Source organism: Thalia democratica, chromosome 1, assembly GCF_965202585.1.
Source record: "Thalia democratica chromosome 1, ktThaDemo2.hap1.1, whole genome shotgun sequence".
NCBI lineage: Eukaryota > Metazoa > Chordata > Thaliacea > Salpida > Salpidae > Thalia > Thalia democratica.
Genome location: NC_139165.1, coordinates 46,886,432 through 46,912,267, shown reverse-complemented (window position 1 = coordinate 46,912,267; position 25,836 = coordinate 46,886,432). Strand labels below are relative to the sequence as shown.

Here is a 25,836-nt window from a genome sequence, read left to right as displayed (position 1 = left end):
ACTCAACCTCAAGTTTCAGATTAAATAATTTAACTTTTTTACATTTTTTCTACAAACTTTTTAACAAAATATTTTGTGAACTTAACTTTTAATTGACAACATTTCACTGCACTAATAAAACTGAAGTCTCTTAATATTGACTTTGGACTCTCTGAGCAACTTAGATGTTGATCATGGTGAATACAAACCGTACGAATGTGTTTTTTATTGCATGAATAAAATAAACTACTAGCGAAAAACATTTTATATCAAACAACTTTATGTATCTTAGCAATAACTACTTTAACTTTCAAAATATTTTCAAAGTGTTAAATTTTTGTCTTATTTAAAATTTCCAAAAACATACAAACGCTTAACGATGTATATATATAACATATATATATATATTTACCTTTAAATTTTAATTTGTTTACTAAAATAATGATTTTTTTTCTTCAACAAATTATAAGAAAAATATTTCAATAAGTACTTGTTAAGTGTTTGGCAATTTTCATCAAGTTTCTACAAATTATAATGAGCATACTTTAAGAAACACTCTTAGTTCAAAGGTAATATCGTAAATAAGTTTTAAATTAGTGTTTAGAAAGTTTTAGAAAGTGTTTTTCTAGTCGGTAAACTGTTTAAAAACACATAACAAATATTTAAACACTATTTAAAATATATCTTAAAATAGTTTTCGTAAAAACAAGTTATCCCATCTTCTCTATTTCATAAAATCTTCATGGAAACTTTATTATTGTTTACCTAGTTAAATTAAAATTATATAGTAAGTAGGTCATTTTTTTAAATAACAAGCCTGTTAAACAAAATCTATCAATTACTAGCTTAGATTTCAAATAAATATAAATAGAAAAACAACTTTGAATTTTTTTATAATGAGGCTTTATAACTAAATGTTGTACAATATTTTACTTTAACATTTAAATTATAGCTATTTAGAAAATTATCTAGGTTATGTTTTAATTTTAATATAAAGCTCAACTTTAAGTATAAAATTTTTATTCAAATTTTAAGACATAATAAAAGTAATTGAACTTTTAATAACTATTTTGAAATAATAGCTAAAAAAAGAATGTTATTGTGAAAAAATCGTTTACCGTATTAAAGTTAATTAACCAAGTTCATATTTATCAGTTTATGTTATCTTACACTAAACCTCATTGTCTTTTTAATACTATTTTATTTTGTACAAAGTACAAATTTAGACAAACAATAATAAGCTATTCACGTTGTTAAAGTTTCTAGTTTATGTAAATATTATTAGCTACTTTAGATACTAAATACTTTACAAATGTTAAATAGACATCAACTACAGATTTACATTTGTTTTTCTTTTTTCGGTTTACATTTGTTTCAATCTATTGATTCCATAGTAAACATTTAAGTATAAATAATTCTTTAAACAAAGATAAACATTTTTTAATTAGAAATGTTTTTAATAAGGAAAATATCTTATATTTTTTTGAATTTACGCTTTAGTATGACAAAGAGCTTATTTTAAATACTAGAAGTATGTAAATAGCCATTTTAGTTCAAAATAGTATATACTGTCTAATATGTATTTCAAGCCACAAGTTTGTAATAATTAATCACAAATTTTATTTTAGATTTATATCAAAACTTAATTTAAGATATATAAATATAGGTACTGAACACACGTTTATTGTTTTAAAATAACAACAAGAATGGTTTTGTTAAATTAAAATTTTATAAGTAAATCTGTTTGAATTTAAATAGAAACATCATAAAAGTTTAACATATACATCAGGTTTATTAAAGATAACTGAACTTATTATCAAGTTTAATAGCATCAAAACATGATTAAGAAGAACTGTTAGTCAAAACAGAGTTATAGAGTTTGTTATGCTTATGACATATGAATATTTAACATTCTTTCTAAATATAAAAGTGTGGCTATTCAATGTGTCACCAAGAAATTAAATATTAAATTATGTTTAAACTTTTATCAGTCCAACTCTTTAATACTTTACCTAGCATATAAGTATATTTAATGCTTTGTTATTTACCATACAAAGTACCAATCAGTTGAACTTTTAACCATTACACTTGTGTTAGTTGATGTTAGACTTCAAGACGGTTGTTATTAGATTTATAATTGTACTTATGCGAACTTAAAAAAAATCAAATTTGCTAAAACGGTTTATTTCATTAACCAATCGTTGTGAATTGGAATTATCACTTGAGTAATTTTAATTTTAACCATTTCAAAACCTTGTTTGCATGAATGAAAATGTGTAACTTTGAAGAACAAACTATTAGCAAACGTAATTTTATTTAAAAGAGCATAAAAGTTTATTGTCATTTCTAAATTGTAGATAATTTATTCAACCTATAACACTTAACAGCGTTTTAAACAAAGTTGAAATGGCAAGAACCAAGCAAAATACCAAAACAAAACAAACAGCCCGCAAATCAACCGGAGGAAAAGCCTCTCGCAAGCAACTTGCCACCAAGGGTGCACGCAAGAGTCAACCAGCAACTGAAGGTGTCAAGAAGCCTCATCGCTACCGCCCAGGAACCGCTGCTCTTCGAGAGATCCGCAGATACCAGAAGTCAACTGAACTGTTGATCCGCAAGTTGCCTTTTCAGCGTCTCGTTCGTGAAATCGCTCAGGACTTCAAGACGGATCTGCGTTTCCAGAGCGCTGCAATCTTGCTATTCAAGGAGCCACTGAAGCTTATTTATTCGGAATTTTCGAGGACACCAACTTGTGTGCTATCCATGCAAAGAGAGTGACTATCATGCCGAAAGATATACAGCTTACTCGTCGCATTCGAGGAGAAAGATCTTGATTGGTGTGAACTGCGCTACTAACTGATGAAAGAATCATTTTCGTACTAAAGAAATTTTGATGACTGAATTAATTTTACTAAGCATCGATACTCCCGCTATAAAAAGTTAATGTATAATATTTTATAAGTCTTTCAAAATAATGTTATTTTCAAATTTTTATATTTTGGTTAATTAATTAGGTCATGATTTTATTCCACATGATAATTTTTCTTTTCAATAAATGAATTCTTTAATCGTTCATGAATAAAATTTCAATGTGATAATCTTAAGTCTTCATGTTTATTAAATGTGATGCAGCATATTTAAATTAAACTTATTTTACATTAACATTCAAGTTGAGTTTTATGTAAGTATAATGATGATTTATAATATTAATGGTTATTTTCATCTGAATTTAAGTTTTTTAAGTCTTCTTGGATATGGTAGACCGATAGATTCCAATTAAGTTTAAAGTATTTTGTTACCTTAAAATAACCGTCACTTGGGTATGTAATTAGAAATGTTAGTTTAAATATTCATAGAAATATTTAATTTCTGTTCATTTTTAAAAACTACAACTATACTTATTAAAAAAACCTAAAACAACAATCTAAACTAATTTTTATTATTTTTATTTCATTAACAAGAGTTGAAAATTATTACTTGAATTGAAAGCGAAGCAATGATAAAATTTGACAATTAATTTGTAACAACTTAAATTCATAGATTAAAAAAGTATTTCAACAACCTCAGTTAAATTGAACAAATACTGAAGTCTTTCAAACTTTAATAATTTTAAACTTGCTTTTTCGTTTTATGCTGGACAAACTACAAAAACAAAACTTTTTTTGTTAAAACAGACTAAAAACAATGACTACAACTAATTAATTCTTGAAGTAAAGACCTATTACAATAAACTAATTTTAAACTGATGTATCTATCGTATTAGTAAAATATTTTTTACTTGCAAAAACAAAGCTTATACCACAAAATGAAAATTAGAAATAAATTATACGGAAAATTATAGGTTGTTTGTAACACAAGTACTGATAACAGTAGTAAACTTAAAGCAAAGTAAGGTTCTAAAGAAGTTTAAAGGGCATTGTAATTTTTTTAAAGATCAACAACAACTGTGCTAAAGCATATCTTTTTTAGTTCATAAGATTACTAAAATTGAGCCTAGCTGAAATGCCTTAATAATATTTTAAATGATATAAAAAAGTTTATAACGTACTAGTCGTTTTATAAATTTAATCAAGTAACAGTTTTACTGAAAAAGTATTTTTGAAGTTCAAAGATAAACTGATCGTAGCATTCGAGGAAAAAGATTTTGATCGCTGTGTACTGCGCTACTAACTGTTAAAAAATCCTTTTCTTACTAAACAATGTTTTTGATTGAGTTGTTTTTAATTAGCATTGCTACCCCCGTTTTCAAATGGTTTTTTACAAACCTTTTTAAAGTAATGTTTTCTTCATTTTTTGCTACACTTTATTGTTGAAGTTATGATCTACTTTCTACATGTCAGTTTTCTTTTCAGTAAATTAAATTTCAATCGTTTCAAGAATAAAGTTGAAATGCTGTAGTCTTAAGTTTTTATGTTTATTTTATTAAAGTTTGTTAACTTTTTGCTTCACAGTGATAAATGAAATATAAAAAAATGCTAGTTAAAAGATTACTAAATAATGGAATGAAAGTTTATAACTAAAAAAAAAAATTAATTAAAATTTTACCATCTAGAACATTTTGTCGTCTTTGGGTCATTAACTAACTGTGTATTATTAAAGATAAAATGTTTTAGGAGGAAGTAGTCTTCAACTAAATTTAGTTAATTATCATCTAGTTCAATGTATCCTTCGTTTTACTAAAAGCTTTTAGTTTGAAAAAAAAGAAAAAAATGCTGATTTTTATAAAATTTTATCTAATTTATATTTTTGTTTGCCATATAACACAGTATTGAAAAATTTAATAAAGCTTGGTTACATAAATACTTAACCTACAACATGCATTTAAAAAATATTAAAAATTTGTTGATGGAAACAATTGAGCTATTAACATTTTAACAAAATGCCTAAATTTTTTTATTCGAATTAAAAAATATAAAGATTTTTATGAATATAAACAACAAGACTGAAAACTCCTAACAAAGGCAGAAGTCTGAGCAAAAAATTATGTTAAAAAAACGAATTAGAATTGAGTATCCAATCAGTTATATGTTGATATTAAGTTTTATCGTTGTTATGTTTTTTTATTTTAAATGATTAAGATTTACAGGCAGACATCTTAATAAAAGCCTTAGAAAGGTAGTATACAGTATAAAAATTTACACCTTAGTTAAAAACTTGGAGTTTATTTTTCAAAGAACTTTATTTGTATGTTACACAGATTCCTGAAATTTAACTAATTAAGCTTTTATGCATCAAATTGTTTTGTTTATCCTCCAGTATAGATAAAAAAAAATGATTGCGTAATCAAGTTTACTTAAGTTTAGAAAAATAAAAGATAATTATACAAGATAAATTGCATCTTAACGAAAAACAAAGTTTTTCCTGAGGTGATGTTCTTTTGTAATGTATAAAGTTTACTTGAGATACTAACATTTTTACAACCCTGTAAGATTTTTCAAGGAAATTCTTAAATAAAGATTAGTATTATTTGAAATAAAAGAACGAGAGTGTATAATTCAAAAAAAAAAAGAACAAGTTTGAGCAAACTATTGAGTATTTAAATCAAAAGAATAAAGAAAAATACAGCATTACATTTCAAATAAATAAAGTCAGAATGACATTATTCATTCACATAAAATCATAATTAAAATTATCTAAACAGAAAAAACGTTTCTTATAGAATTGAATATGTTTCCAGTAACATTTTATTTTTCTTCCATGCTGATGCTTGCCGAAGTGAGAGGAGACTCTGCCTTTCTTTTGATTTTGGCAAAAAACAGAAATGACATTGTAAAGAAAGCTGCGCCGAACAAGCACGCCAAAACTATCAGGAGTGTCATTACTCCGTTGACGCGTGGCACAGTCATCTGATTCCCGAGAACAGTTACGAGCTCCGTTGTTTCAGTGTCGGGACTTTTCGAGCAGCCTTGATGTTGATCGTCGTGAATACAAGTCGCGTATTAGAAACTGTGTATGTTTTATTACATTATTAAAATTTCAGTAAACAGTACCAAACATATATTTTTTTTATAGCTATTTTTTTATTCTTTGAGTTTTAGCCCTAAAATTACAATGTATTGTCCTAAATAAACTTTTGTTTCCATAAAATCGATTAAACATTTTTTTAAGTAAATGGGGAACTGAGCTTAAAATTTTAATTTTTACTAGTTTGAAATTTGCTCTTTCTGTAAATTTTAAAACGTATAAGAGTTCAAAAAAAAAAACAGATATTGTTTAAATTTTATGTATGTGAGTTATACTAACAATTTGAAGCTTCTGAAAAATACAAAACTTATAAGCCTAAATACAGACTTTAGATATTTTTTGATAATAAAGATCTTCGTTTGTAGCTTTTAAATGTAAAACTTAAAATTAAACTTAATTTAATTAGATTAAAAAAAAAGCTCTACTTTTATTTTTATTTGTTAATTTAGTGCATCACTTATTAATCGCTTTAGTTGATAAACTACCGGATCCAGAGCTGTAAGTAAAATTAAGATAAAGCCGGAACTTGATCCAATAAATAAATATGTTCAAAATATTGATTCAAAAGAGTGTGCTTTTAAATATTAACTGATTTATGCTTAATGGTCCACTTGTGTTTTTTAAGCAAATTTTTGTTGTAAATTTATTTTAATAACTCGACAAAAACATTATTTTTATTCAAACAATTAGTATTTGATCCGGTAGATCAAAATCGAGTTTTTAATAAAACTTTAAAGGCTATAACTTATTAAAAAAAACTTATAGTGAACAAAATCTATTGAATAAATAAAAATACTGTTGTGCAATCTGAGATATTTATATTATTAAATATTTATATATTTATATATATTTATCGTTTATATCATAGATTACTTTCATTTAAATTTTTAGTTATAACTTGCTTAAGCTTGGCATATCATAAGTTTCTAAAAGTTACGACTAAAGTATTACCATAACCACACGCTTAACGTGTATAAATCACTCTAATTGAATATCTTTAAATCAATAAATAACTTGGAAAAAGTTTCAATTAGCTTTTGTGTTTAGCAACTTTTACGAACTTTTATTGTTGTGCACTTTCTGAGAAACGCTCATAGCTAAATAACCTCATGTAATAAATACTTAAAATACTAAGGTTGTTGGTTTAAATGCCTAAATAGAGAATAACTAATAGTTTTCAATTAACAGAAATGAAAATTTTTAGTCAGTATTCTATATATAACTATCACAATTAAAATATCAATAATTTTAATAACTGTTTTCATAAAGTAAACTTTTTTATCAATTCACATCTTTTTAACAAAACAGTCCTATAAAAATTACTATTCTCCAATGGTTGATTTAATATATATACTGTATGTGTATTGAATACGAGTTTCTAAAAATATTAAGCTGCTAAAATAGCAAAACATGTTTTTTTGGTTGCTAATACAAGAGTTAAGTTTTTGGCTATAAGTGCACTTTATGCTTACATTTGTTTTTACGCTTTTGATCCGTTAAACAAAAAAACATTAATTAAAAAAAACTTTGAAGTATTAAAACCAAATGTTAGATGTGATTAAAAATACTAAAAGCTATATACATTCAATACCTTATTATTAAACAAAAAGTTGCTTTGATTTGACAACTATATAATATCTGTAGATTTGTAAAAAGTCATATTAGTTATAATTAAGTATTTTTGCTAACTTATTTTTGTAAGTACAAGTTAACAATTATCAATCACATATTGTGTATTTACAATTAAACAAATAGCCAGTTTGTGATATATAAATACTGTGGTTGCATGTAAATGGTAACAAGTAGATATAGTTAGTAGGATTTAAGAAGTTTAAAATTTCTGCAAAAATTAATAGTTAATCATAGAATTTACATTTTATTTTTCTTCCATGCTGATGCTTGTCGAAGTGCGAGGAGACTCTGCCTTTCTTTTGATCTTGGCAAAAAACAGAAATGACATTGTAAAGAAAGCTGCGCCGAACAAGCACGCCAAAACTATCAGGAGTGTCATTACTCCGTTGACGCGTGGCACAGTCATCTGATTCCCGAGAACAGTTACGAGCTCCGTTGTTTCAGTGTCGGGACTTTTCGAGCAGCCTTGATGTTGATCGTCGTGAATACAAGTCGCGTATTAGAAACTGTGTATGTTTTATTACATTATTAAAATTTCAGTAAACAGTACCAAACATATATTTTTTTTATAGCTATTTTTTTATTCTTTGAGTTTTAGCCCTAAAATTACAATGTATTGTCCTAAATAAACTTTTGTTTCCATAAAATCGATTAAACATTTTTTTAAGTAAATGGGGAACTGAGCTTAAAATTTTAATTTTTACTAGTTTGAAATTTGCTCTTTCTGTAAATTTTAAAACGTATAAGAGTTCAAAAAAAAAAACAGATATTGTTTAAATTTTATGTATGTGAGTTATACTAACAATTTGAAGCTTCTGAAAAATACAAAACTTATAAGCCTAAATACAGACTTTAGATATTTTTTGATAATAAAGATCTTCGTTTGTAGCTTTTAAATGTAAAACTTAAAATTAAACTTAATTTAATTAGATTAAAAAAAAAGCTCTACTTTTATTTTTATTTGTTAATTTAGTGCATCACTTATTAATCGCTTTAGTTGATAAACTACCGGATCCAGAGCTGTAAGTAAAATTAAGATAAAGCCGGAACTTGATCCAATAAATAAATATGTTCAAAATATTGATTCAAAAGAGTGTGCTTTTAAATATTAACTGATTTATGCTTAATGGTCCACTTGTGTTTTTTAAGCAAATTTTTGTTGTAAATTTATTTTAATAACTCGACAAAAACATTATTTTTATTCAAACAATTAGTATTTGATCCGGTAGATCAAAATCGAGTTTTTAATAAAACTTTAAAGGCTATAACTTATTAAAAAAAACTTATAGTGAACAAAATCTATTGAATAAATAAAAATACTGTTGTGCAATCTGAGATATTTATATTATTAAATATTTATATATTTATATATATTTATCGTTTATATCATAGATTACTTTCATTTAAATTTTTAGTTATAACTTGCTTAAGCTTGGCATATCATAAGTTTCTAAAAGTTACGACTAAAGTATTACCATAACCACACGCTTAACGTGTATAAATCACTCTAATTGAATATCTTTAAATCAATAAATAACTTGGAAAAAGTTTCAATTAGCTTTTGTGTTTAGCAACTTTTACGAACTTTTATTGTTGTGCACTTTCTGAGAAACGCTCATAGCTAAATAACCTCATGTAATAAATACTTAAAATACTAAGGTTGTTGGTTTAAATGCCTAAATAGAGAATAACTAATAGTTTTCAATTAACAGAAATGAAAATTTTTAGTCAGTATTCTATATATAACTATCACAATTAAAATATCAATAATTTTAATAACTGTTTTCATAAAGTAAACTTTTTTATCAATTCACATCTTTTTAACAAAACAGTCCTATAAAAATTACTATTCTCCAATGGTTGATTTAATATATATACTGTATGTGTATTGAATACGAGTTTCTAAAAATATTAAGCTGCTAAAATAGCAAAACATGTTTTTTTGGTTGCTAATACAAGAGTTAAGTTTTTGGCTATAAGTGCACTTTATGCTTACATTTGTTTTTACGCTTTTGATCCGTTAAACAAAAAAACATTAATTAAAAAAAACTTTGAAGTATTAAAACCAAATGTTAGATGTGATTAAAAATACTAAAAGCTATATACATTCAATACCTTATTATTAAACAAAAAGTTGCTTTGATTTGACAACTATATAATATCTGTAGATTTGTAAAAAGTCATATTAGTTATAATTAAGTATTTTTGCTAACTTATTTTTGTAAGTACAAGTTAACAATTATCAATCACATATTGTGTATTTACAATTAAACAAATAGCCAGTTTGTGATATATAAATACTGTGGTTGCATGTAAATGGTAACAAGTAGATATAGTTAGTAGGATTTAAGAAGTTTAAAATTTCTGCAAAAATTAATAGTTAATCATAGAATTTAAGAAGTTTAATCGGTGGAATTAAAATAGTTATACTGCTTATAAAGCTTTTAGCTCTAAAATAAATTTAAATATCCAGTTAATTTTATCAAGAAAAATTACTTGATTACCACAGAGTTAAGCCTTTTATAATGTGCCACTTGAAATATTAATTGCTTAGAAATGCTTTGAAAGCTGTAAACTTCTTACTATTTAATCAAGAACTATTCAAACTACCAGTTTAATCAAAAGCATTTCAAGTTTTAGTTTTTCTAATAGTCAGAATTCTTTTGATGTTTAGTCAAATTATTTAAAGTATGAAATTAATACTTGTTTTTAAAGTGATCGTTTTTTAATGAAATTTTGTGCATTTGGTTACTTTAGAAAACTTAAGAAAGTTTAAGTACTAAATTAAACTTATTAAGACCTTTAGTTTTAATTTAAAATATAAACCGTAGATTTAACTAGCATTAAATAATTTCTGATTTTTTTTTAATTAAAAAATTAGCTTTAAACACATCACTATAAAGTATGTTACATAATTAAATCTATTTCATTTTACAGCGTATAAAGAAAGTGAAAATGGCAAAAACCAAGCAGACAGCCCGCAAATCAACCGGAGGAAAAGCCCCCCGCAAGCAACTTGCAACCAAGGGTGCACGCAAGAGTGCACCAGCAACTGGAGGTGTCAAGAAGCCTCATCGCTACCGCCCAGGAACCGTTGCTCTTCGCGAGATCCGCAGATACCAGAAGTCCACTGAACTATTGATCCGCAAGTTGCCTTTCCAGCGTCTCGTTCGTGAAATCGCTCAGGACTTCAAGACGGATGTGCGTTTCCAGAGCGCTGCAATTGGTGCGCTTCAAGCAGCCGCTGAAGCTTATTTAGTGGGTCTGTTCGAGGACACCAACTTGTGTGCCATCCATGCAAAGAGAGTGACAATCATGCCAAAAGATATACAGCTTGCTCGTCGCATTCGAGGAGAAAGAGCTTGATAGGTGCGAACTGCGCTACTAACTGCTGAAAGAATCCTTTCTTACTATAGAAATTTTTATGAATGAATTAATTTTACTATGCATCGATACTCCCGTTATAAAAAGTTAAGGTATAATATTTTATAAGTCCTTTCAATATAATGTTATCTTCTAACTTTTATATTTTAGTTAATTTATTAGGTTATGATTTTATCCACATGATAAATTTTCTTTTCAACAGATGAATTCTTTAATCGTTCATGAATAAAATTGCAATGTGATAATCTTTAGTTTATGTTTATCAAATGTTATGTAGCATATTTAAATTAAACTTATTTTACATTAACATTCTAGATGAGTGTTATGTAAGTTTAATGATGATTTATAATATTAATGTATGTAGTTAGATATGTTATTTTAAATATTCATAAAGATATTAAATTTCTGTTCACTCTAAAAATTACAATAATACTTATTAGAAAGACCGAAAAACACAACTAGTTTTTTAACTTTTTTAGTTTTATTAACAAATGTTTAAAATTATTACTTAAATTAGTCACAACTTAAGTTCATAGATGAAAAAAATATTTCAACCTAAGTTTAAATGAACAATTAGTCAAGTCTTTCAAACTTAAATAATTTAAAACTTGCTTTTTCATTTTATGCTGGACAAACTACAAATACAAAACTTTATTTGTTAAAACAGACTGAAGACAATGACTACAACTATTTAATTCTTGAAATAAAAAATCTATTACAATAAACTAATTTTAAACAGTTGTATCTGTAGCATTAGTAAAATATTTTTAACTTGCAAAAACAAAGCTTATACCACAAAATGAAAATTAGAAACAAGTTCTACGGAAAATTATAGGTTGTTTGTAACACAAGTACTGATAACAGTTGTAAACTTAAAGCAAAGTAAGGCTCTAAAGAAGTTAAATGGGCATTGTAATTTTTTTTAAAGATCAACAACAACTGTGCTAAAGCATATCTTATTTAGTATATAAGAATTACTAAAATGGAGCCTAGCTTAAATGCCTTATTATTTTTTAAAATTATATAAAAAAATTAATAACGTACTTGTCTTTTTATAAATTTAAACAAGTAACATCTTTACTGAAAAAGTATTTTTAAAGTTCAAAGATAAACTGATCGTCGCATCGAGGAAAAACATTTTGATCGGAGTTTACTGCGCTACTAACTGTTAGAAAATTCTTTTCTTACTAAACAATGTTTTTGATTGAGTTGTTTTTAATTAGCATTGCTACCCCCGTTTTCAAATGGTATTTTACAAACCTTTTTAAAGTAATGTTTTCTTCATTTTTTGCTACACTTTATTGTGGAAGTTATGATCTACTTTCTACATGTCAGTTTTCTTTTTCAGTAAATTAAATTTTAATCGTTTCAAGAAAAATGTTGAAATGCTGTAGTCTTAAGTTTTTATGTTTATTTTATTAAAGTTTGTTAACTTTTTGCTTCACAGTGATAAATAAAATCTAAAAAAATGCTATTTAAAAGATTACTAAATAATGGAATGAAAGTTTATAACTAAAAAAAAATTACTTAAAATTTTACTATCTAGAACATTTTGTCGTCTTTGGGTTATTAACTAACTGTGCATTTTTAAAGATAAAATGTTTTAGGAGGAAGTAGTCTTCAGCTAAATTTAATTAATTATCATCTAGTTCAATATTTTCTTCGTTTTACTAAAAGCTTTTAGTTTGAAAAAAAGAAAAAGTTGCTAATTTTTATAAAATTTTATCTAATTTATATTTTTGTTTGCCATATAACACAGTATTGAAATATTTATTAATGCTTGATTACATAAATACTTAACCTACCACATGCATTTAAAAAAATTTAAACATTTGTTGATGGAAGCGATTAAAAATAAAATGCTAGTTATCTTTTTAGTAGCTGTCGATTTTATATTGAGTATAGGAGTTGACAGTACTGTTTTATCTAAAAACTCAAAAACTGTTGGACTACTTACAATGTAAACTTATAAACTTAATAAATGTTGATACTTCAAAGCAGGAGTCCGCAGCCTTTTTATGAAGTACAGTCCATGAAGTTGATAAAGTATTAGGTGATTTTTCTTTAAAAATTGCTCATTTGAAAGCCAATTTATGTGCTGTTAGTAAATTTTAAGAAAAATTAAATCTATATTAGGCACATTATCAAGCTTTTATATGATGTAATTTATTAACGCTTATAATTAAAAATAAAATAAAATTTTTCTTCCAAACATCTTATTAAAAGCTTTAAGGAAGTAAAAGACATCTAAACTTTTTAAGTTTAACGTAAAAAAATAAAAGTTTCTTACATTTACCTTTTAAATTAGTTTCTTTTATTTTATTACGTTTAACAGATTTTAAATTTGTAACTGTTTCAGCTTTCATGCACTTAGTTGTTTTGTTTATCCTTGAATAAAGATAAAATTTATGATTGTGTAATGAAGTTTAACATCATGAAAAAAAACAAAAAAAATCACTAGATAAATTTAATATCAACGAAAAGCTAACGTATATAAAGTTTACTTGTGCTACTAACATTTTAATGAAATATCTTAAAGTTTTTTACTCAAGTTTAAAATATTGAAGATTTTTATGAATATAAAACAACAAGACTGAAAACTCCTAACAAAGGCAAAAGTCTGAGCAAAAAATTATGTTAAAAAAACTAATTAGAATTGAGTATCCAATCAGTTATATGTTGATATTAAGTTTTATCGTTGTTACTTTTTTTATTTTAATTAATTAAGATTTACAGGCAGACATCTTATTAAAAGCCTTATAGAAGTAGTATATAGTAAAAAAAAATTACACCTTAGTTAAAAAACTTGTAGCTTATTCTTCAAAGAACTTGATTTGAATGTTACATAGATTTCTGAAATTCAACTAATTAAGCTTTCATGCATCAAATATTTTTTTTTCCTCAAATAAAGATAAAAACAATGATTGTGTAATCAAGTTTTAAAAAGAAATAAAAGAAAAATATTCAAGATAAATTTCATCTTAACAAAAAACAAAGTTTTTCCTGAGGTAATGTTCATTTGTAAAGTATAAAGTTTACTTGAGATACTAACATGTTTACAACCCTTTTAGGTTTTTCAACGAATTTCAAAAATTAAGACTTGTTTTATTCAAAATAAAAGTACGATAGTGTATTATTCTAGAAAGGGAACAAGTTTGAGCAAAATATTGAGTTATTAAATCGAATTAATAAAGAAAAGTACATCACGCTCATGATGTTTTACTTAAGACTAAAGTTAACAAACCAACATCACATTTCAGATAACTTTGAGTCAGAATGAAATTATTTATTAACAAAAAATCGTAATTAAAAATATCTAAACAGAAAATGTATTTCTTATAGAACTGAATATGTTTTCAGTAACATTTTATTTTTCTTCCATGCTGATGCTTGCCGAAGTGAGAGGAGACTCCGTCTTTCTTTTGATTTTGGAAAAGTACAGTAAGGACGTTGTCAAGAAAGCTGCGACGAATAAGCACGTCAAAACTATCAGAAGTGTCATTACTCCGTTTACGTGCGACACAGTTATCTGATTCCCGAGAACAGTTACGAGCTCCGTTGTTTCAGTGTCGGGACTTTCCGAGCAGCCTTGATGTTTATCGTCGTGAATGCAATTCGCATATATGTGAATGTTTTATTACATGATTAAAATTTCAGTGAACAGTACCATACATATGTTTTTTTGTTTTAAGCTGTTTTTTCATTCTTTGAGTTTTAGCCCTAAAATTACAAATGTAATGTTCTAAATACACTTTTGATTCTATAAAATCGATTAAAATTAGTTTTAAGTAAATGGGGAATTGAGTTTAAAGTTTCTATTTTTACTGGTTTGAAATTTGCTATTTCTGTAAATTATAAAACTTATAAGAATTCAAAAAAAAAAATCAGAAATTGTTTATAAATTATGTAGATGAGTTTTATTAACAATTTGAGGCTTCTGAAAAGTACAAAACTGATAGGCTTGTTTACAGACTTTAAATATTTTTTAATAATAAAGATCGACGTTTGTAGCTTTTAAATGCAGAACATAAAATTAAGCTTAATTTAATTAGATTAAAAAACAAAGCTCTACGTTTAAATTTATTTGTTAATTTACAGCATTATTTATTAATCGCTTTAGTTGATAATGTACCGGATCCGGACCTTTTTTCAAATTAACATAAAGCCGGAACCAGATCCAACAAATAAATATGTTCAAAATACTGATTCGAAATAGTGTGATTTTAAATAATTAGTTGTTTATGCTTAGTGGTCCATAAGTGTTTTTGAAGCAAATTTTTGTAGTAAACTTAGTTTAATATTTCAACAAAAACATTATTTTTATTCAAACAATTAGTATTTGATCCGGTAGATAAAAATCGAGTTTTTAATAAAATTTCGAAGGATTCAACTTAAAAAAAAATACTTATAGTGAACAAAATTTATTCAATAAACAAAAATACTGTTGTGCAGTCTGAGATATTTATAATAAATAAGATAATTTTTTATCGTTTATATCATAAATTACTTTTATTTAAATTTTTAGCTATAACTTGCTTAAGCTTGTCTAATCATAAACTTCTAAAAGTTACGACTAAAGTATTATTAAAATCACACGCTTAACGTGTATAAATCACTCTAATTGAATATCTTTAAATCTATAAATAACTTGGAAAAAGTTTCAGTTAGCTTTTGTGTTTAGCAACTTTTACGAACTTTTATTGCTGTGCACTTTCTGAGAAACGCTCATAGCTAAATAATTTAATATAGTATATACTTTGAATACTAAGGTTGTTGGTTTACATGGTTAGTTAGATAATAAGTAATAGTTTTTTATTAACGGAAACAAGCATATTTTTAGTCAGTATTCTTTATATAAACACGTGATAAGTATCACAATTAAAATAACAATAATTTTAATAACTGTTTTCATAAAGCATACTTTTTTATCAATTCACATCTTCTTAACAAAACAGTCCTATAAAAATTACTATTCTCCAATGGTTGATTTAAAATGTATACTGTATTGAATATGATTTTTTTTTAAATATTAAGCTGCTAAAATAGCAAAAAATGTTTTTTTGGCTGCTAATACAAGAGTTAAGTTTTTGGCTATAAGTGCTTTTTATTTTTACATTTGTTTTTATGCTTTTGATCCGTTAAAAAAAATTAATTAATAATAAACTTAGAAGTATTTAAACCAAATGTTAGATGTTTGAAATACTAAAACCTATATATAATCAATACCTTATTATTAAACAAAAAGTTGCTGTGATTTGACAACGAGATGTATCTGTAGATTTTTAAAAAGTCATATTAGTTTAAACTCAGTATTTTTGCCAACTTATTTTGTAAGTACATGTGAACAATTATCAATAACGTATTGTGTTTTTACAATGAAACAAATAGCCAGTTTGTGATATATAAATACACTTGTAGTATGATAAAGATAGTAAGTAGATAAAGTTTGTAGGGTTTAAGCAATATAATAACTCTGTACAAGTTTTTAGTAAATCATAGAATTATTAAATTTAATATGTGGAATTAAAGTAGTTATATTGCTTATAAAGTTTTTAGCACCAAAATAAATTTAGATCTCAAGTTATTTCATCAAATAAAATTATGACTATTAAGTATTAATGAAATTCTGTGTACTTGTTTACTTGAGAAAACTAAAGAATGTTTAAATATTAAATAAAACTTTTAGACCTTTAGTTTTGATTTAAAATATAACCTTAAGATTCAAATAGCATTAGGTAAATTCTAAAAACTAAGTTTTTTATTTATTTTTTGAATAAAAAAAATTAGCTTTAAACATATCACTATAAAGTATGTTAAACAATTACATTTATTTCATTTTACAGCGTATTAAGAAAAGTGAAAATGGTAAACACCAAGCAGACAGCCCGCAAATCAACCGGAGGAAAAGCCCCCCGCAAGCAACTTGTCACCAAGGCTTCACGCAAGAGTGCACCAGCAACTGTAGGTGTCAAGATGCCTTATCGCTACCGCCCAGGAACAGTTGCTCTTCGTGAGATACGCAGATACCAGAAGACAACTCAACTGTTGATCCGCAAGTTGCCTTTCCAGCGTCTCGTTCGTGAAATCGCTCAGGACTTCCAGACGGATGTGCGTTTCCAGAGTGCTGCAATTGGTGCGCTTCAAGCAGCCACTGAAGCTTATTTGGTCGGAATTTTCGAGGACACCAACTTGTGTGCCATCCATGCAAAGAGAGTGACAATCATGCCAAAAGATATACAGCTTGCCCGTCGCATTCGGGGAGAAAGATCTTGATAGGTGTGAACTGCGCCACTAACTGCTGAAAGAATCATTTTCTTACTTAAAAAATGTCCTGACTGAATTACTTTTACTAAGCATCGATACTCCCGCTTTAAAAAGTTTATGTATAATATTTTATAAGTCCTTTCAAAATAATGTTATCTTCAAATTTTTATATTTTGGTTAATTAATTATGTTATGATTTTAATCCACATGATAATTTTTCTTTTCAATAAATGAATTCTTTAATCGTTCATGAATAAAATTAAAATGTGATAATCTTTAGTCTTCATGTTTATTAAATGTGATGTAGCATATTTAAATTAAACTTATTTTACATTAACATTCTAGATGAGTTTTATGTAAGTATATTGATGATTTATAATATTAATGGTTATTTTCATCTGAATCTATGTTTTTTTTTAAGTTTTCCTGGATATGGTAGACCGATAGATTCCATTTAAGTTTAAAGTATTTTGTTACCTTAAAATAACCGTCACTTGGGTATGAAATTAGAAATAATAGTTTAAATATTCATAGAAATATTTAATTTCTGTTCATTTCTAAAAACTACAATAACAATTAATTAATTAATAGTTATTTAATATCATTAACAAGAGTTGAAAATTATTACTTAAATTGAAAGCGAAGCAACGATAAAATTTGACAATTAATTTGTAACAACTTGAATTCATAGATTAAAAAAGTATTTCAACAACCTCAGTTAAATTGAACAATTACTGAAGTCTTTTAAACTTTAATAATTTAAAACTTGCTTTTTCGTTTCATGCTGGACATACTACAAATACAAAACTTTTTTTTGTTAAAACAGACTAAAAACAATGACTACAATTATTTAATTCTTGAAGTAAAGACCTATTACAATAAACTAATTTTAAACGGATGTATCTATCGTATTAGTAAAATATTCTTTACTTGCAAAAACAAAGCCTGTACCACAAAATGAATATTAGAAATAAGTTATACGGAAAATTATAGGTTGTTTGTATCACAAGTACTGATAACAGTAGTAAACTTAAAGCAAAGTAAGGTTCTAAAGAAGTTAAATGGGCATTGTAATTTTTTTAAAGATCAACAACAACTGTGCTAATGCATATCCTTTTTAGTACATAAGATTACTATAATAAGCCTAGCTGAAATGCCTTATTAATATTTTAAATGATACAAAAAAGTTTATAACGTACTAGTCGTTTTATAAATTTAATCAAGTAACAGTTTTACTGAAAAAGTATTTTTGAAGTTCAAAGAAAAACTGATCGTCGTATTCGAGGAAAAAGACTTTGATCGGTGTGTACTGCGCTACTAACTGTTAAAAAAACCTTTTCTTACTAAACAATGTTTTTGATTGAGTTGTTTTTAATTAGCATTGCATAGAACTGAATATGCTACCCCCGTTTTCAAATGGTATTTTACAAACCTTTTTAAAGTATTTTTTTCTTCATTTTTTGCTACACTTTATTGTTGAAGTTATGATCTACTTTCTACATGTTAGTTTTTTTCTCAGTAAATTAAATCTTAATCGTTTCAAGAATAAAGTTGAAATGCTGTAGTGTTAAGTTTTTATGTTTATTTTATTAAAGTTTGTTAACTTTTTGCTTCACAGTGATAAATTAAATATAAAAAAATGCTAGTTAAAAGATTACTAAATAATGGAATGAAAGTTTATAACTAAAAAAAAAATTAATTAAAATTTTACTATCTAGAACATTTTGTCGTCTTTGGGTCATTAACTAACTGTGTATTATTAAAGATAAAATGTTTTAGGAGGAAGTAGTCTTCAGCTAAATTTAATTAATTATTATCTAGTTCAATGTATCATTCGTTTTACTAAAAGCTTTTAGTTTGAAAAAAAGAAAAAGATGCTAATTTTTATAAAATTTTATCTAATTTATATTTTTGTTTGCCATATAACACAGTTTTGAAAAATTTAATAAAGCTTGATTACATAAATACTTAACCTACCACATGCATTTATAAAATATTAAACATTTGTTGATGGAAACAATTGCGCTATTAACATTTTAACAAAATGCCTAAAATTTTTTATTCAAATTAAAAAACAATAAAGATTTTTATGAATATAAAACAACAAGACTGAAAACTCCTAACAAAGGCAGAAGTCTGAGCAAAAAATTATGTTAAAAAAAAGAATTAGAATTAAGTATCCAATCAGTTATATGTTGATATTAAGTTTTATCGTTGTTATGTTTTTTATTTTAAATAATTAAGATTTACAGGCAGACATGTTATTAAAAGCCTTAGAGAAGTAGTATATAGTATAAAAATTTACACCTTAGTTAAAAACTTGGAGTTTTTTTTTCAAACAACTTTATTTGTATGTTACACAGATTCCTGAAATTTAACTAATTAAGCTTTTATGCATCAAATTGTTTTGTTTATCCTCCAGTAAAGATAAAAAACAATGATTGCTAATCAAGTTTACTTAAGTTTAGAAAAACAAAAGATAAATATACAAGATAAATTGCATCTTAACGAAAAACAAAGTTTTTCCTGAGGTGATGTTCTTTTGTAAAGTATAAAGTTTACTTGAGATACTAACATTTTTATAACCCTTTAAGATTTTTCAAGGAAATTCTAAAATAAAGATTAGTACTATTTAAAATAAAAGAACGAGAGTGTATAATTCAAAAAAAAAAGAACAAGTTTGAGCAAACTATTGAGTATTTAAATCAAAAGAATAAAGAAAAATACAGCATTACATTTCAAATAAATAAAGTCAGAATGACATTATTTATTAACAAAAAATCGTAATTAAAAATATCTAAACAGAAAATGTATTTCTTATAGAACTGAATATGTTTTCAGTAACATTTTATTTTTCTTCCATGCTGATGCTTGCCGAAGTGAGAGGAGACTCCGTCTTTCTTTTGATTTTGGAAAAGTACAGTAAGGACGTTGTCAAGAAAGCTGCGACGAACAAGCACGTCAAAACTATCAGAAGTGTCATTACTCCGTTGACACGTGGCACAGTCATCTGATTCCCGAGAACAGTTACAAGCTCCGTTGTTTCAGTGTCGGGACTTTTCGAGCAGCTTTGATGTTGATCGTCGTGAATACAAGTCGCATACCTGTGTATGTTTTATCTCATGATTGAAACTTTACTGAACAATACCATACATATGTTTTCGTGTTTTTAGCTATTTTGATTTTTTGAGTATTAGCCCTAAAATTACAAATGTTATATTCTAAATACACTTTTGATTCTACAAAATCGATTAACATTAGTTTTAAGTTAATTGCGAAATTCAGGTTAAAGTTTATATTTTTACTAGTTTGTTTTTTTGATCTTTCTGAAAATTTTAAACCGTCAAAAAGTTAAAAAATATCTAAAAAATTCATAAGTTGTTTAACTTTTAAGTTTATGAGTTTTACTGACTTAAGCCTTCTGAAAAATACAAAACTTTATAGACTTGTTAAAAGACTTAAAGCATATTTTTAATAATAAAGATCGACGTTTGTAGCTTTAAATGTAGAACTTAAAATTAAACTAAATTCAATTCGACTTGAAAAACTAAATTCTATTTTTAGTTTTATTATTAGTTTACAGCATCACTTATCAATCGCTTGCAGTTAGTAATCCACCGGATCAAGACCTGATTCTAATATAATATAAAGTCAAACCGGATCAAAAAAATTAATATGTTCTAAAAAACTAATTCAAATAGTGTGATTTTAAATATTGACTTGTTTATGCTTAATGGTCCACTTGCGTCTTTTATCGGAACTTTTACTTTAAATTAATTTAATATTACAATAGATAAGTCGTAGTTTTTTTATTTTCATTAATCAGTATTCGGTCCGTTAGGTCAAATTGAGTTTTTAATAAAATTTTAGAGGCTATAATCTATATTATAAAAAAAAAACAACTGAAAAAAAAGTTATTCAAGAAACAAAAACACTGTTGTGCATTTAGGGATATTTTAATTATGCAAAGCTTTGTATCATCTATCATGTCATAAAATACCAGCCATGTAAACCAACAACTTTAGTTCTCAAAGTATTTATACACTTTAAGTTTGTGAGTGTTTCTAAGAAATAGCATAACAATAAAACTTCGTAAAAGTTGCTAAGTACAAAAACTTACTGAAACACTTTCCAAATTACTTATTGGTGTAAAGATATTCAATTAAAGCTATTTATACACGTTTAGCATGTGGTTATAATAATACTTCAGTCGTAATTTTTTTAGACGCTTATGATAAGACAAGCTTGAGAAAGTTAAAGCTAAAAACGAAATAAAGTTGTTGGTTTACATGGCTAGTTAGAGAATAGCTAAGAGTCTATAAATAACATGAATAAACAATTTTTTAGTCCGTTATCTTTATACAAACGCGTGATAAATATCACAAAAACAAAATTATCAATAACTTTAACAACTGTTATCATAAAGTAAACTATTTTATCAATTGACTTCTTCTTAAAATAACGGTACTATGAAAGTTACTATTTTTTGATATTTAAATTAAAAACATTTAGTGTATTGAATACTAGTTTTTTAAAATATTAAGCTGTTAAAATAGTAGAAAGTGTTTTTTCGTTGCTATTACAAGAGTTAAATTTTGGCTATAAGTGAAGTTTATGTTTAAACTTGGTTTTACGCTTTTGATCCGTTGAACCAAAAAAAATTAATTAAAAATAAACTAACAAGTTCTAAAACCAAATGTTAGATTTATTTAAAATACTAAAAGCCCTAAACAATTAATACCTTAGTATTAAAAAAACGTTGCTTTGATTTGCGACGAGATAATATCTGTTGATTTGTAAAAAGTCATACTAGTTAAAATTCAGTATTTTTGCCAATTTATTTTTGTAAGTACAAGTGAACAATTATCAATCACGTATTGTGTTTTTATAACTAAACAAATACCCAGTTTATGATATATAAATACAGTGGGTATATGTTAAGGATAACAAAAAATTGAAATTAACAGGATTAGTAGCATAAAAACTCTGCACATATTTGATAATTAATCATAGAACTATATAATTTTTTTTGGTGGAATTAAGATGACTATACTGATTATAAGATTTTCAGCTCTAAATTTAATTTAGATCTGAAACGTTCAAGTTCATTTCTTCATAAAAAAATTTGCTTACTACAGAGCTATGCCTTTAATAATATATTACTAGAAATGTTAACTTCTTAAAAATGCTTTGAAAGCTGAAACTTCTTACTATTCAATCAAGAACTATTTAAACAAGCAGTTCATTAAGAATATTTTAAAGTTTTTGTTTTTCTAATAGTCAGATTCCTTTTGATATTTAGACAAATTATTCAAAGCATGAAGTCAAGATTTGTACTAAAGGTGATCTTTTTTAATGCAATTTTGTGTATTTGATTACTTGAGAAAACTTAGGAAAGTTTAAATTTTGGAATTTAACTTACTTTGAAGTTTAGTTTTAATTTAAAATGTAACCCTAAGATTCAAACAGCATTAGGTATTTTATAAAAAAAAATATTTTTCATTTTTGAATTAAAAAAATTAGCGTTAAACACTTCACCATAAAATATGTTACACAATTAAATCTATATCATTTTACAGCGTTTTAAGCAAAGTGAATATGGCAAGAACCAAGCAGACAGCCCGCAAATCAACCGGAGGAAAAGCCCCCCGCAAGCAGCTTGCCACCAAGGGTGCACGCAAGAGTGCACCAGCAACTGGAGGTGTCAAGAAGCCTCATCGCTACCGCCCAGGAACCGTTGCTCTTCGTGAGATTCGCAAATACCAGAAGTCCACTGAACTATTGATCCGCAAGTTGCCCTTCCAGCGTCTCGTTCGTGAAATCGCTCAGGACTTCAAGACGGATCTACGTTTCCAGAGCGCTGCAATTGGTGCGCTTCAAGCAGCCGCTGAAGCTTATTTAGTCGGACTTTTCGAGGACACCAACTTGTGTGCCATCCATGCAAAGAGAGTGACTATCATGCCGAAAGATATACAGCTTGCTCGTCGTATTCGAGGAGAAAGATCTTGATAGGTGCGAACTGCGCTACTAACTGCTGAAAGAATCCTTTCTTACTAAAGAAATTTTTATGACTGAATTAATATTACTAAGCATCGATACTCCCGCTATAAAAAGTTAAATGTATAATATTTTATAAGTCATTTTCATGTAATGTTATCTTCAAATTTTTATATTTTGGTTAATTAATTATGTTATGATTTTAATCCACATGATAATTTTTCTTTTCAATAAATGAATTCTTTAATCGTTCATGAATAAAATTAAAATGTGATAATCTTAAGTCTTCATGTTTATTAAATGTGATGTAGCATATTTAAATTAAACTTATTTTACATTAACATTCTAGATGAGTTTTATGTAAGTATAATGATGATTAATAATATTAATGGTTATTTTCATCTGAATTTAAGTTTTTTTTAAGTCTTCTTGGATATGGTAGACCGATAGATTCTAATTAAGTTAAAAGTATTTTAATACCTTAAAATAACCGTCACTTGGGTATGTAATTAGAAATGTTAGTTCAAATATTCATAGAAATATTTAATTTCTGTTCATTTCTAAAAACTACAATAACAATTAATTAATTAATAGTTATTTAATATCATTAACAAGAGTTGAAAATTATTACATAAATTGAAAGCGAAGCAATGATAAGATTTGACAATTAATTTGTAACAACTTAAATTCATAGATTAAAAAAGTATTTCAACAACCTCAGTTAAATTGAACAATTACTGAAGTTTTTCAAACTTTAATAATTTAAAACTTGCTTTTTCGTTTCATGCTGGACATACTACAAATACAAAACTTTTTTTGTTAAAACAGACTAAAAACAATGACTACAACTATTTAATTCTTGAAGTAAAGACCTATTACAATAAACTAATTTTAAACGGATGTATCTATCGTATTAGTAAAATATTCTTTACTTGCAAAAACAAAGCCTGTACCACAAAATGAAAATTAGAAATAAGTTATACGGAAAATTATAGGTTGTTTGTATCACAAGTACTGATAACAGTAGTAAACTTAAAGCAAAGTAAGGTTCTAAAGAAGTTTAATGGGCATTGTAATTTTTTTAAAGATCAACAACAACTGTGCTAAAGCATATCTTTTTTAGTATATAAGATTACTAAAATAAGCCTAGCTGAAATGCCTTATTAATATTTTAAATGATACAAAAAAGTTTATAACGTACTAGTCGTTTTATGAATTTAAACAAGTAACAGTTTTACTGAAAAAGCATTTTTGAAGTTCAAAGAAAAACTGATCGTCGTATTCGAGGAAAAAGATTTTGACCGGTGTGTATTGCGCTACTAACCGTTAAAAAATCCTTTTCTTACTAAACAATGTTTTTGATTGAGTTGTTTTTAATTAGCATTGCTACCCCCGTTTTCAAATTGTTTTTTACAAACCTTTTTAAAGTAATGTTTTCTTCATTTTTTGCTACACTTTATTGTTAAAGTTATGATCTAATTTCTACATGTCAGTTTTCTTTTCAGTAAATTAAATTTTAATCGTTTCAAGAATAAAGTTGAAATGCTGTAGTCTTAAGTTTTTATGTTTATTTTATTAAAGTTTGTTAACTTTTTGCTTCACAGTGATAAATGAAATCTAAAAAAATGCTAGTTAAAAGATTACTAAATAATGGAATGAAAATTTATAACTAAAAAAAAATTACTTAAAATTTTACTATCTAGAACATTTTGTCGTCTTTGGGTCATTAACTAACTGTGTATTATTAAAGATAAAATGTTTTAGAAGGAAGTAGTCTTCAGCTAAATTTAATTAATTATCATCTAGTTCAATGTATCCTTCGTTTTACTAAAAGCTTTTAGTTTGAAAAAAAGAAAAAGATGCTAATTTTTATAAAATTTTATCTAATTTATATTTTTGTTTGCCATATAACACAGTATTAAAAAATTTAATAAAGCTTGATTACATAAATACTTAACCTACCACATGCATTTAAAAAATATTAAACATTTGTTGATGGAAACAATTGCGCTATTAAAATTTTAACAAATGCCAAAAATTTTTTATTCACATTTAAAAATAATAAAGATTTTTATGAATATAAAACAACAAGACTGAAAACTCCTAACAAAGGCAGAAGTCTGAGCAAAAATTATGTTAAAAAAACGAATTAGAATTAAGTATCCAATCAGTTATATGTTGATATTAAGTTTTATAGTTGTTATGTTTTTTATTTTAAATAATTAAGACTTACAGGTAGACATCTTAATAAAAGCCTTAGAGAAGTAGTATATAGTATAAAAATTTACACCTTAGTTAAAAACTTGGAGTTTATTTTTCAAAGAACTTTATTTGTATGTTACACAGATTCCTGAAATATAATTAATTAAGCTTTTATGCATCAAATTGTTTTGTTTATCCTCCAGTAAAGATAAAAAACAATGATTGCGTAATCAAGTTTACTTAAGTTTAGAAAAATAAAAGATAAATATACAAGATAAATTGCATCTTAACGAAAAACAAAGTTTTTCCTGAGGTGATGCTCTTTTGTAAAGTATAAAGTTTACTTGAGATACTAACATTTTTATAACCCTTTAAGATTTTTCAAGGAAATTCTAAAATAAAGATTATTATTAT

General features: G+C 25.8%; 3 protein-coding genes and 1 pseudogene across 3 annotated transcripts; all 4 read left to right on the top strand.

Moving 5' to 3' along the window:
- Positions 1-2,385: 2,385 nt before the first annotated feature.
- Positions 2,386-2,813, top strand: LOC145836675 (histone H3-like; annotated as a pseudogene).
- Positions 2,814-10,530: 7,717 nt separating this feature from the next.
- On the top strand, positions 10,531-10,941 carry LOC145835116 (histone H3.3-like). The gene has a single exon (XM_082942696.1). It carries the CDS (start codon positions 10,531-10,533, stop codon positions 10,939-10,941), a length of 411 nt encoding a protein of 136 aa, XP_082798822.1.
- A 5,880-nt stretch (positions 10,942-16,821) lies between these two features.
- Positions 16,822-17,232, top strand: LOC145837226 (histone H3.3A-like). Its single transcript, XM_082945051.1, has one exon. The coding sequence runs from the start codon at positions 16,822-16,824 to the stop codon at positions 17,230-17,232; it is 411 nt and encodes a 136-aa protein (XP_082801177.1).
- Positions 17,233-22,821: 5,589 nt separating this feature from the next.
- Positions 22,822-23,232, top strand: LOC145833813 (histone H3.3-like). Its single transcript, XM_082941041.1, has one exon. The coding sequence runs from the start codon at positions 22,822-22,824 to the stop codon at positions 23,230-23,232; it is 411 nt and encodes a 136-aa protein (XP_082797167.1).
- The last annotated feature ends 2,604 nt before the right edge of the window (positions 23,233-25,836 follow it).

Coding starts and splice junctions, on each gene's coding strand:
- LOC145833813 (XM_082941041.1), top strand. CDS start 22,822: ATGGCAAGAACCAAGCAGACAGCCCGCAAATCAACCGGAGGAAAAGCC.
- LOC145837226 (XM_082945051.1), top strand. CDS start 16,822: ATGGTAAACACCAAGCAGACAGCCCGCAAATCAACCGGAGGAAAAGCC.
- LOC145835116 (XM_082942696.1), top strand. CDS start 10,531: ATGGCAAAAACCAAGCAGACAGCCCGCAAATCAACCGGAGGAAAAGCC.